This window comes from Mesoplodon mirus, assembly GCF_964341445.2.
Source record: "Mesoplodon mirus genome assembly, chromosome: 14".
NCBI classification, from domain to species: Eukaryota; Metazoa; Chordata; class Mammalia; order Artiodactyla; family Ziphiidae; genus Mesoplodon; species Mesoplodon mirus.
In genome coordinates this window covers 43,442,923-43,456,909 of record NC_138990.1, presented here as the reverse complement: position 1 = coordinate 43,456,909, position 13,987 = coordinate 43,442,923, and the positions used below count along the sequence as shown (strand labels likewise).

General features: G+C 36.6%; 1 protein-coding gene across 7 annotated transcripts in view; it reads left to right on the top strand.

Moving 5' to 3' along the window:
- The window catches only part of ITSN2 (intersectin 2), a 168,944-nt gene that overhangs the window by 84,256 nt on the left and 70,701 nt on the right, over nt 1-13,987 (top strand). For all 7 annotated transcript variants that reach the window (XM_082642216.1, XM_082642217.1, XM_082642215.1 and 4 more), the window contains 4 exons: nt 2,824-2,960; nt 4,010-4,107; nt 12,628-12,797; nt 13,102-13,246. In XM_082642216.1, coding sequence (XP_082498342.1) covers nt 2,824-2,960; nt 4,010-4,107; nt 12,628-12,797; nt 13,102-13,246 — 550 coding nt within the window. The remainder of the gene's footprint in view (nt 1-2,823; nt 2,961-4,009; nt 4,108-12,627; nt 12,798-13,101; nt 13,247-13,987) is intronic.

Here is a 13,987-nt window from a genome sequence, read left to right as displayed (position 1 = left end):
ATATAGACATGGAGACAGTAAAGTTCAAATTAAGGCTTTTATTTGCCACCTAACTTGTGCCACTTAACATTGCACAAGGGAACTGTGCAGTGCTGCACGACTAGTCCCTGTGTTAGAATTTTCTTTTTCTTTCTTTTTTTTTAGTTCTATTTGAATTTATTTATTTTGGGCTCTCCCTTAGATATAATAAGTCCATTTCTAAAAAGTAAAATGAGTAGTTGTCAAAGAAATTGACAGTCATCAAAATAAATCATCAAAATAAATCACAATAAATTAGTCACATGCAGAATGTTCCACAAATATTATTTTAAGTCTTCTGAAGAGCATCCTCAAATAAAACGACTTTTATTCATTCATTCATTAGTAGTAAATAATCTTCTTGATTGACAGAGATGGAGACTGTCATGTGCTAGTAAGAATTTTCTGTTTACACATGCAAGTATCTTGATATCTCTCCATCATTGCTCACAATTCCTTTCAGGCCAACAGACTGTATTAATAATACACATTTTCATTTTATTCATTGTCCTTGCACATTATCCTGCTTTAGTAGAGGGAAGAAATCAGAACATGTAGAATTGGTCCAGAGCTGGGTCTTAGTACTACATCTTGATTTCTTGGCCATTTGCTACGGTATGTTGCCTTCTCATCCCAAGCTATTGGTAATAGTCAGGTTTTCACATTGTAGATGTGGCCTCTTTGTCCAACTTCTGAAGCATCTTCTGGCCGTGGACCAGTTTCTCATCCACAAACACGCACATAGAAACTTTACCAAAATTTAATTTTTTATTCTCTTAACTCTCTAGTCTTTTCTTTATCCCAGTAAATATGTGGCAGGTACTCTGATAGTGGTGTTTATAATGCTATGGGAATTTAAATAAAGGTAGGTTGGGTCATCCTAGGCGTGGGAGAGTGTCAGGGAAAGTTACTGGAACTGGGAAAGGGAATATTGGTCGGAATTGCTTAAGGACTGCAAGAGAAGCATGCCTCTCAAAGGAGAGCTGGATGTCAGTTACGGAAAGTGCTAGAGAAAGCACTCTGCAAAGTGATAGAGGGTGTAGGAGGATTTGCAAAGTGTTGAGAGGAAGTTAGTTGTGGGATAATGAACCAGGAGTATGAAGTATAAGACATTTGGGGGATGAGGAGGAAGGGTTCATGACTGAGTGGGTGTACAGTTTTTGGAATTATCCAGGATTTCCAAATTCCTCCAGGAATTATAGGAATAGAGATATGGAATTAAGCCAAGACTTTCACCTTGGTGGGGCATAAATGCCCCCAAATCCTAGGGATGCATCCAGTCACAATCTTCTTAGCCCCTGATAATGTGTGCTGAGACTTGAAGAAGGTGCTAATTAGTGGTGACTGCTCTGCCTCCAGTAAGATCATAAAAAGTATATGCAAGGGCTTCCCTGGTGGCGCAGTGGTTGAGAGTCCGCCTGCCGATGCAGGGGACACAGGTTCGTGCCCTGGTCTGGGAAGATCCCACATGCCGCGGAGCGGCTGGACCTATGAGCCATGGCCGCTGAGCCTGCGCATCTGGAGCCTGTGCTCCGCAACGGGAGAGGCCACAGCAGTGAGAGGCCCGCGTACTGCAAAAAAAAAAAAAAAAAAAAAAAAAGTATATGCAAGAAGAACTCCAGTGAGCATTAATTCTAATATTAAAACATCTAAGCTGATCTTAGACCATCTTGACCAGCTAGAAACCAAGCTGCAGCTATATCAAATGTCATAGAAACATGTACAGAAGTATGGACCTATAGAGGAAAAATGCTCTATTATCTAAAATCTAACAAATGAAAATGACTTTTAAGTGATAATATAAGAGGTAGTTAATCTGTTCAGCAGCATTTCCTATTTTCACAGCAATGACTCAATCCTGAAAACAGGGGTTAGCTAGGATAGTGGGAATAAGAGTTTGACAGCAGTCCTTGTGAAGAATCTGGAGACAAAGGAAGGGAATTTAGATATAATTTTTAGATTCGTTTTCTGAATAGTTCCATTACAGTTTTTTTCCACTTTTTTTCTTGGGTTTGGGAGGTTGGCTGGCAGGAAGAAATTTGAGAGTGTGAGAAATTGTTAGTCATACTCCCTAGCTCATCTACTTGTGCTTAGTTTCTCTCTTGATTAATTGATTGATTAATTGGTTTTCCCCTTCAGCCCTGATCCCCATGGTTTCTCCACACCCCCCTACTAATATGTCTTTGCTATATATAATAAATACATAACTGTATAAGATTGTATTTTTTTTTTATTTTGTTACTTTTGGCTGTGTTGGGTCTTCATTGCTGCACGCGGGCTTTCTCTAGTTGCGGCGATCAGGGGCTACTCTTCGTTGTGGTGTGCGGGCTTCTCATTGCGGTGGCTTCTCTTGTTGCAGAGCACAGGCTCTAGGTGCATGGGCTTCAGTAGTTGCAGCACACGGGCTCAGTAGTTGCAACATGTGGGCCCTAGAGCAGGTTTCAGTAGTTGTGGTGCATGGGCTCAGTAGTTGTGACGCCCAGGCTCTAGGGTGCGCGGTCTTCAGTAGTTGTGGCCCATGGGCTCAGTAGTTGTGGCTCGCAGGCTCAGTAGTTGTGGCGCATGGGCTTAGTTGCTCTGCTTCATGTGGGATCTTCCTGGCCCAGGGCTCGAACCTGTGTCCCCTGCATTGGCAGGCAGATTCTCAACCACTGAGCCACCAGAGAAGTCCCTAAGATTATATTTAAACATATAAGAAATATGTAATTTTTCTTTAGTTTGTCAGGAACAAGATCTTCTATTACATTTTTATTTTGCATAAAAAAATTTAGGACATTATGCAAACTCTTTTTCTTTCATGTAAAGGAAAGCAAAACAAGGAAAAGAAAACTTATGGAAAGAAAATCTTAGAAAGGAGGAAGAAGAAAAGCAAAAGCGACTCCAAGAAGAAAAAACACAAGAAAAAGTTCAAGAAGTGGAGTGGAAAGCTGAGGAGAAACAAAGTAAGGATAAGGATGAAAATAATTGATATGATTTTTCTGAAACAGAGCAACAAAAGCGAAAAGAAAAAAATAGACTCTGATGAGGTTCAAAAAAAGAAGAAAATTAAAATGAATGCTAATCCTTAGAGTCAGAAAAGACCTTTTTCTAAATTAAACTTGGATGAGAAGTTCATGGGTTTATTAAAACAGACTGAGGAAAAAAAAAACAGACTGAGGGTAGAAATCTTAAAGCAACACAAAGAAAAGAAGATAGACATCACTAACAGTGCATAAACCCTGACACAGTTTTCATAATTGAAGTAAATAGTTTAAAATATTTTATTCCACCAGTGTAACTAAACTGTTTATTTTAATGAAACAACAGTAAAGTTTTAAGCCTTTGCATACTGAAATTTTCTCAGAAGATATACATTGTTTTTGATACACCCCAGAGTGCATTTCTAAAATACTTTAAATATTATTGTATTTCTTCTGAATGCACAAACCTTTGAATCCTTATTAATGATACAATATGTTGAAAATTTTCTAAGTTAAAGCATTTATTCTACAAATGAGCAAAGTAAAATATCTTTCATCTATTGTCAAGTACACTTTTGAACTCTTGTACAGTTTTTTTTTTTTAGAACCATACTGATACATCTGTAGTCAACCCTGTTTACTGACTAACCTTCTGTCTGTGACCTCCCTTTTGTGCTCTTCTTCCCTGTGATAGTCTGACCTTGGCAGATGAAATTAAGCCTCTTGCAACTTAGTCTCCCTCCACTTGACACAGCTCAATTACCACCCCACCTTCCTTCATCCATGCGCATGGCACACCCTGCAAGCCATCTCTTTGTTTTACTGACTCCTACTTAAGACGAATATCCTTGTTTGTTTTTATATTGATTCTGTGACTATTGAAAATATTTAAATTCTAACAAGCCTATATTAAATGGATTTTCATGATACTGTTTGATGCTCAGTTTTTTTCTTTTCAAGCTCTTTATTGAGTCATAGCAAAGATGTGTATATGTGAAAGAAGCAAATAATGACAATTATCTTCTCTTTAGGTGAGCCTGCCAGTGCTTTGGTAAATTACAGAGCATTATATTGCTTTGAAGCAAGGAACCACGACGAAATGAGTTTTAATTCTGGGGATATAATACAGGTGGGAAACAAAATCTTTTTTTCTCATGAATAAGCTGAATGCAATGTACTGTATTACTTTCTATAATAATATTGAGTATACTATTATATAGTGATTTACCATTTTAAAAATATACCCTAAGCATTACCTCATTTGGTTCTTATGACATACCGCAGAGCTGCATAGGACAGTTATTATTACTGCCATATTCTAGGTAGGAAGACTTAACACAGGTTGTAACTGTCAGCAGCCCACTGGCAATGTGGGGTGCAAGTACATGTCTTTTGATTTCCCAAACCAGTGTTCTTTCCACTCTGCCATACTGCTTTATGTCATAAAAGGTGATATTTTGTTATTTTAATAAATTACCAGTGAAATTTGGGGGAGCTGGTTATTTTCTGGCAACCATTAAAAGAGTTGAAGGAGTTAGGTTCTGTGGCTCTAATTAGATGCAGACCCTTGTTCCTTGGAAAAAAAAGATTTTTATTGTATAATCACAAACGATGTAAAATGAATAAATAAGAGAGGATGCAGGGAATAGCATTTGACAGAGCTATGTGATTTACTGGAAAGAATACAGGCTTTAGAAGCATACCGACTTCGATTTTAATCCTGGCTTCAGTTTTCTTCTTAGTAAATAAAGGCAATATTGCCTAGAATACCTAGCCAGTGTCTGTTTTCTTTTTTAACCTGCACTGTCACCAGTTTGGTGTATTTTATCAGGTAGCAAATGTTTAATGATACTTGGAATAGGGTTTACTAGAACCATCTATTCAAATGCTCAAGACAGTCCCCAGCTACACATTCCTTCTGTTGCCATTGCCACACTGACAGTGCCATAGCTGCTCCTCAGCTGAGGAGCTTGAGTCCACAGTCTTCTGGTCCTGCCGTTCCTCCTCTTCTACTTGGTGATGATGAGGTAGTGTCCAAGAATGAAGCAATGTAGCCTAGCTCTGGGCATGTTTGGTCAAGAGCTTACTTATATTTTTGGTTATATCCTTTATTTGTTTCAGCAAATACTTGTTGGGAGCTATGATAGGCTAGGGGTATAGTGAACAAGACAGTCTCTGCTCTCAGTTTATAGTTTAATGAGAAAGACAGAGATCCTAAAGAAGTAGAGGAAGGAAGGGTGTAGACTGCTGCCAGCTTTAGAGCAGACATCTCCCACGGTCAGAGAGCCAGTCTGGTGGTAGTGACAGCAGGAACATAATGTTAGCTGGAGTTTCTTGAGTGCTTGTGTTCTCTGCCGAATCTTTGACGTAAAGAATGAGTCATGAGTTACTACCAGATACCTGATTTGGACAGCTTGGTTGATAATGGTGTTCATTCATTAAGACAGGAAGATTAGAAGGAGGAAATTTAAGTGGGAATTATAATGAGTTCAGTGTGGGATGAGTTTCAGATTTCTAGGCAGCAGTTGGATATCCAGAGATATCTAGAAGCCAGTTTGGATGTCATCAGTGCGTTGTGATGGTTATTGAAGACGACTGTGGCAGAGCTCATCCAAGGGTGTAATAAAGAAGGGGGAAGATGACTGAGGATGCAATCCCTGAAAAGCACAGACATGGAAGGGATTGTTAGAGGAGGGGGAGCCATAAAAGAATGACTAGAGGTAGGAACAAAACAGAGTTTAGTGTCAGGGACATTTGAGAAGAGTGGTCCACATGTAAAATAAGACAGTACTAAAAAAATAACCATTAGATTAACAAGAGCACAGTTATTGTTAACCTTGAGGAGAAGAATATTAGTTGAGTGGAGTGGTGGGGGAAGAAGCCAGATGTCAGTGAGTTGAGGAACAGTTGGAAGGAAGGAAGAAGAGACAGTGAATATATGAAACTCTGAAGGAGTTTGACTTTTGAAAGAGGGGAGGGAGCAAAGGTGGTAAATAATGAGGAATGTGGGTTGAGGGAAGTTGTTCTTGCTTTTTGTTTTTTGTGTTTTAACTTGGCAGAAGCCTGAGCAGGTTTAAATAATAGAAAGGATCTGCAGAGGAAAAGGGTTAATGATACCAGAAAGAGTAAATCACTAATGGAGGGAGGTGTTTTTTCTAATTAAAATGTAATTTACATTGAGTGAAGTACACAACCGCAAGTGTACAGCTCAAATAATTTGTACATGTATATAGATCTTTGAAACCACCACTCAATTCAACACACAGAACACAGAGCGCTCAGGAAGGCGCCTCATGCCTCCCTGTCAGACCTCTCTGTTCTGACCAATGGATGGAGAGGAGGAAGATCCATGATAATCTGGAGGGCTTGGGGTCTATAGCACAGGAAGAGGGAGAGGTGGAAGGGCTAGATACATTTTCCTTTGTGATTGGAGGGCTGGACGAAGGGATGGATGGGATCATAACTTGTGCTGAAGTAAAGGTGAGGTCAAATCTGAGGGCTTCTGTGTTGTTGGTAAGATAGGAGGCAACATCTGGTCAACTTAATGAATGAAGGTGGCCGAGGAGGTTTGAGTGAAAGTGAAAAAGATGATAAATTCCACTGAACCATGGCAACATTTTTCATGGCAACCTATTTTTCTATCCTTATCTGTTAATGCTATTTTTGAAGTAATAGTTTCCCTAGGCCTGTGAGAATTTATGTAAAATTTTCTAGTTTAACTCTCTATGTAAATTGACAACTAGAAATCAGTTAGAATTGTAAATGACAGGTATGAAATTGGTTAAAATTGACCCCTTACAGAGCCAATCTGGTCTAACTCTGAATAATAAATGATTGGGCCTTTTCTTCTTCAGAAGGTTGAAAACATTAGGAAATAGTATTAAAGAAATTTTGGTTTTAAAAGTTTGTAAGAAAAGGAGGAAGTTAGTGTTTGAATGCCAGTACTCATACCTTTCAGTGATTCCTTGCCTTTAGACCAAATATTTAAATCAGGTTTAGGTTGCATATTCCTCAGGGTTTATTATGTTCTTGCCTTCATTTTTAGTGCTCTGGATTAGCTATTTTAAACTAGTCTTAACTAGATCTACAGGATAATATCTTATCAATGGTTCCTCTTGTTCTATTTCAGAACACCATTTTATTGTAATTAGATAGTTACGATATTATCTATGTAGTTAACCAAAGCAGCTTAGATTGAGGGATTTTTTAAATATCTCATTCATGATGTAATAAATAGCCAGACATATGGCATTAAAATGACAATTATTTACCATAAACAAAAATGAAGTTGCCTGATAATAAATCCATTTGTTATTAATTAAACTTTGAATCTGTTGTTTATCTAATTTAGAATAGTCCAAGTTAACATTTGTTGAGTTTCTAGCCATGTGCCTACTGGGGATATATAAAAATGAATAAGGAAGGCAAAGTTTAGGAAGAAAAAAGAAATATGTATAATTGTACAAAATATAATGCGATATGTTTAGATCAACCATTTAAAGAAATAAAGTGCTATAGGAGCCCAGAAGATGAAGCAATAACACAACCAAATAGCATTGGGAACATTTTCCCCAAGGATAGGATGGAGAAAGGGCTCAAAGTATTATGCTTTATACTTGTTTAGAGCTTTACAGTTTACTAAGCACTTTTATAAATATTCTTAATTTAATCCTCAGAATAACCTGGAGGAAGGTAGGGCAGGTATTTTCCCCCCAAATTTATGGATGAACAAACTGAGGCTTCAGATGATATTCATTACCTTACAGCAGATTACCAGCCACATGGCATGGCTAAGACTGAAACATGGTTCACTTAACTCCAAAGTCTCTGTTCTTTCCCCTAAACCTGACAAAATTCTGGCAGGAGGAATATCTTGAACAAAAACACTGAGCCTGGTGTGTTTAAAGAATGTCACATAACCATTTACCTAGAATATGGGACAAATATTAGGAGATGAAGCTAGAAAGGTAAGTTGGTACTTGACAAAGAAACCACAATTTCAGAGGCCTTGAATTCTACACTAAGAAGTTTGAACTTTGAGGAGCTTAAAACTAGAGAGATGGGATCTTCTAGGATAAAAATCATAATGGATCTGCAGTGACTCAGCATAGAATAAAAGACATTAAGATTGGAAATGGAGGGGCTTCCCTGGTAGCGCAGTGGTTGAGAGTCCGCCTGCCGATGCAGGGGACACGGGTTCGTGCCCTGGTCCGGGAGGATCCCACATGCTGCGGAGCGTCTGGGCCCGTGAGCCATGGCCGCTGAGCCTGCGCGTCCGGAGCCTGTGCTCCGCAACGGGAGAGGCCACAGCAGTGAGAGGCCCGCGTACCAAGATTGGAAATAGAGAAGTAAGATTTAATTTGCAGAAGACATGATTGTGTAGAAAATCCCATAGAATCTTAAAAAGAAAAAAAAAGCTACTAGAAGTAATAAGTGAGTTTAGCAAAGTTGCAGGAAACAAGATCAATATACAGAAATTAGTTGTATTTCTACATACAAGCAATGGATATTCAGAAATTGAAATTAAAAATAACATTTACAGTAACATAAAAATATGAAATGCTTAGATATAAAACTGACAAAAGATGTACAAGACCTGTTTATTGAAAATTACAAAGTATTGTTGAGAAAAATGGAAGACCTAAATAAATGGAAAGCTATACCATGTTTATGGGTTGGAAGACTCTGTATTGATAAGAAAGCAATTCTCCTCAAATTGTTCTATAGATTCAAGGCAGTTTCAATCAAACTCCCACCAGGCTTTTTTTTTTAAGAATATAAGCTATGCAGTTTAATTGTATACATAGGTGTTAAGATTTTTGGTCTTATTACTTGCGTATGTGATCTGTTTAACACTCTTTAAAACAGAAAATCATTGAGTAGCAATCACATTTCAAAAAGTCTTCCAAGTACAGCCAGACAGTTGTCTATGTGATATGCTACATATGACAGCATAGAATGTACAATTATATTAACACAGACTTCTTTTCCAAGGGGTCAGTATTTTCACACGTCTAATAGGTCTCGTGCACAAGATAACAGAAACAGCAATATCGGCGTCTCTCAATCACATTAAGTTCATCAGATGTATTAAAAGGGTAGCCCTTTTTAATTGAGAATTTTTATACATATTATATATATTTTTAACATCTTTTTTTTCCTAAATTATCTCTGCTTTAGATAAATACAGAGCTTAGGAAATAATACTTAAATGAGAACAGTTTGGGAAAATCCTCAGGCTCTATCCTACAAGTGTTCCATTCAGAAAGATCTCAATACTTCTTTTCCACTTTTTTGTAAAAATTTACAAGCTGATTCATAACCAAACCACTTTGGAAAAAGAAGAACAAAGTTGGAGATGTTATGTTACCTGATTATAAGGCTTGTTATAAAAGTTATAGCAATCAAGATTGTGTAGTATTAGTATCTAGATTGGAAAAAAAACAAATGGAACAGAATAGAATTTACAAGCTGATTCATAACCAAAACAACTTCGGAAAAAGAAGAACAAAGTTGGAGATCTTATGCTACCTGATTATAAGGCTTATTATAAAAGTTATAGCAATCAAGATGGTATAGTATTAGTATCTAGATTGGAAAATAAACAAGTGGAACAGAATAGAATTTACAAGCTGATTCATAATCAAAACAACTTTGGAAAAAGAAGAACAAAGTTGGAGATCTTATGCTACCTGATTATAAGGCTTATTATAAAAGTTATAGCAATCAAGATGGTATAGTATTAGTATCTAGATTGGAAAATAAACAAGTGGAACAGAATAGAATTTACAAGCTGATTCATAATCAAAACAACTTTGGAAAAAGAAGAACAAAGTTGGAGATCTTATGCTACCTGATTATAAGGCTTATTATAAAAGTTATAGCAATCAGAATGGTGTAGTATTAGTATCTAGATTGGAAAATAGACAAGTGGAACAGAATAGATACATGGATCTACACCTGCATATTTATATAACTGATTTTTTATAAAGGTGCAAAGGCAACTCAGTGGAGAAAGGATAGTTTTTTTTAAAATATAAATTTATTTATTTATTTATTTTTAGCTGCATTGGGTCTTTGTTGCTGTGCAGGCTTTCTCTAGTTGCGGGGAGCGGGGGCTACTCTTTGTTGAGGTTCATGGGCTTCTCATTGCGGTGGCTTCTCTTGTTGCGGAACGCGGGCTCTAGAGCGCAGGCTCAGCAGTTGTGGTACATAGGCTTAGTTGCTCTGCGGCATGTGAGATCTTCCTGGACCAGAGCTCGAACCCGTGTCCCCTGCATTGGCAGGCGGATTCTTACCCACTGCACCACCAGGGAAGTCCTAGTCTTTTCAAAAAAGCAAATGACATTGGAACATTTGGATATCCATAGGCACAAAAATGAATTTTCATTTGTTCCTTACAACATATATGAAAGTTAACTCAAAATAGATCAGAGGTAAATCCTGAAATGTAAAACCTAGAACTGTGGAACTTCTAGAAAAAGACATTGGAGAAAATCCTTACAACTTTGGGCTGCTCAAGGATTTCTTAGACTCTTAGATACAACATAGTACAAGGTTTCTTTTTAATAGCAAAGGTTCTATAATTGATTGTGATAATGGTTGCATAAGTGAATATACTAAAATCCATTGATTTGTGTACTTTAAATGGGAGGATTGTATGGTGAATTATATCTCAATAAAGTCATTATTATCAGTAAAATAAGTTAAACATGCATCTACCATATGAGACAGCCCTCTCACTCCTAGATCTTTACTCGAGAGAATTGAAAGCATATGTCCATACAAAGACAAATGTTCCTAGCAGCTTTATTTGTAATAGCCAGAAAACTGGAAACAATTCAATCTTCCATCAGTAGGTAAACAGATAGACAAATTGTGGTACATCATACAATGTAATATTACTCAGCAATAAAATGAAATGAACTATTCACATTCACTACAACATGGATGGATCTCAAAATAATAATAAATAATAGGCCGAGTAAAAGTCAGACCCCCCAGAAAGGGATGTATATTGTGTGATTTTATTTATATAAAGTTCTAGAACATGCAGACTAATTTATAATGACAAAAAGCAGACCTGTGTTTTCCTGGAGATGGGGTGTGGGTCAAGTGGAGGAGTGGGAGGGAGTGCTTTCAGTAGAGCAAAAGGAGACATTTCGGGATGATAGATATGTTTATTATCTTGGTTGTGTGATTTTTCACAACTGTATACATATGTCAAAACTTATCAAATTTAATACCTTAAATGTGAATTTATAATATGCTAATTATACCTCAAAAAGAGTGTTTTTAAAAATCTTAATGGATATGGAATCACCATACAAATTCTACATGATTTTGATAGGTAAAACACTGTCAAATCTATTTTAGAAAGGTTATCTGAAAAGTGTAGAAAATGGAGTGGAGAACAGAGACATAGTTGGCATATTTATTCAGTGAATTAAGAAAATATGTATTATGCTGGACAGTGGGTATCAATTAAAAGGCTCACAGACAAATGGAAGAGATACATGTAAATAAAGAATCACACAGTATGATAATGCATGCTGTCTCATGCCAGTATGTATGAGATAAAACTCTGACCTAGTTTGGGGGCAGTTAACAGAATCTTAAAGGATGAGTAAAGATTACAGTAATCTAGGTGTGAAATGAAAAAGGCCTGAAGTAGGTTAGGAGGGTAGGGTTGAAAAAAATAATTTGAAAGAGCTTTTAGAAGTGAAATCAACAGTTTGGATATGGAAGTGTGAGAGAGGTAAGAGCCAGAGATTTTTTTTTTTAACATCTTTATTGGAGTATAATTGCTTTACAATGGTGTGTTAGTTTCTGCTTTATAACAAAGTGAATCAGTTATACATGTACATATGTCCCCATATCTCTTCCCTCTTGCATCTCCCTCCCTCCCACCCTCCCTATCCAAAGATTTTTTATTTAGAATGACTAAGTCTTTGATGGTAAGAATAACAGAGATACAGTAATTTAGGAGAAGGAGTAGACTGGGGAAGAAAACAAGTTCAGTCTTAGACTTGAGTTGGAAATTCCTATGTATCATCCAGTTGAAGATATCTGGGAAGTAGTTGAAAGTACAGGCTTATCCCATTAGAGAAAAGAAGTCAGTTCTGCAAATATATCGTATAAAGAACTCATCACTATAGAAGTGAGTGGGCCTCTTCCAGAAGTGTATAGTGTGAAGTAAGAGAGCCAGTGATAAAACTTGAGGTATCATCAGTGTTTAAAGGACAAAGGACCAAGAAGCGGAAGAAGGGGTGCTGTGAGGACAGAGGATGCCAGACTGTAGGAGGGAAATGTCTGGGAGAAGAAATGAAACTATAAATCACCTCTGTGTTTTACCAGTTGGAAAACAGTATTCAGAAAAAGTTTTCTATTTCTCCTAGGGAGTTCAAAAAGACTCTGATAGGAATGTAAACTATTTTTATATATTAACTTGGATAAAATTTAAAATTTAAATTTAAAAAGGCACCTTGTCCATCATTAGAGCTAATAATCTACTGTAGAAAGGACTTTAGCTGTTTAGTTAGACGGACTAAATTCTGAAAATTAGGCTGCTGGACAGTGGTCTGCATCTCTTTCCTTTGTAAATAAGTGGCTTTCTAACCACTGTTAACCCTACTTTTTGTTTCCATAGGTTGATGAGAAAACTGTAGGAGAACCTGGTTGGCTTTATGGTAGTTTTCAAGGAAATTTTGGCTGGTTTCCATGCAACTATGTAGAAAAAATAACGTCTGAAAAATCTGTGTCGCCTAAGAAGGCCTTACTTCCTCCTACAGTGTCTTTATCTGCTACCTCAACTTCTGAGTAAGTTTTTAGCTAATAATGGAGTTTACACGTCTCTGCAAATGTGTGAACACCTAATATGTATTTGTGTCAACCTGCTACTTAATCATATTGTAATCTGCACTGGACTCTCTAAGAGTACCTTTTGTTCCAAATTTAATTCTGAAGTTTAATAAATATAAACATGGGTCAGTAGTTCATAAATTTTTTTTTGCCTAAGTTGTGTTTCAACACAATGTATATTATATACAAATAGATAAATTGGTAGTACTTAATTAGATTCTAAACAATTAAGTATACTTTTGTCATATTGTTATATTTATAGATCACTTTCTTCAAATCAACCAGCATCAGTGACTGATTATCAAAATGTATCGTTTTCAAGCCTAACTGTTAACACATCATGGCAGAAAAAATCAGCTTTTACTCGCACTGTGTCCCCTGTATCTACATCACCTATTCACGGACAGGTATGTATCTTTAATTTTCTTGTGTTTTATTCTTTGACATTGCTCCTGGTTCACATAAAATAGAATGACGATTTTTGTACAAGGCCATCATTTACTCATCTAACCAAAGTTTGTATCATTTAGTTTCTTACCATTCATATGTGATATGAGGTTGAAGAAATTATTAGAAGTTTCTCAACAATTTATTCTCATAGTAGCAAGTTGCTACTAGCTAAGGTTTCTGAGCTCAAAATATCATTTTTACAAATCTGATTATAGTCTTAATTTGTAGTTATTGTAAGAAGAGCTTGGGCTTGGGGTTTTTTTGTTTGTGTTTTCCTTAAGTAAGTCATTTGTGTGAGAACTGTGTTATATATATGTTTAGCCTCTGGTTTAGGTGTAACCGAGATGCCAGCATTGTTACATTAACATTATTAAAAAGAAATTGCAGACTTCATCAGAATAGAGTCCTTCACTCAAAAAATGTTTATTGTGTGACCACAGGTACCAGGCATTTATTATGTGCTAGAAATTTAATGGAAAAAAAAAACTCTGCCATTAAGAAGTCATAATCTAATGAAGACAAACATATAAATAAATAACTGTATGAGAAGTGTTGTAATAAAGATATTTTATGAAATCTTGAGGGGTATACAGAGGAGAGAGCATTTCAATTCAATCTGTGGGAATTGGAGCAGGCTTCACAATAGGTAAGGCATTTCAGTCGAACCTTCAAAAATGAGCAAGCTTTCACCAAACAAA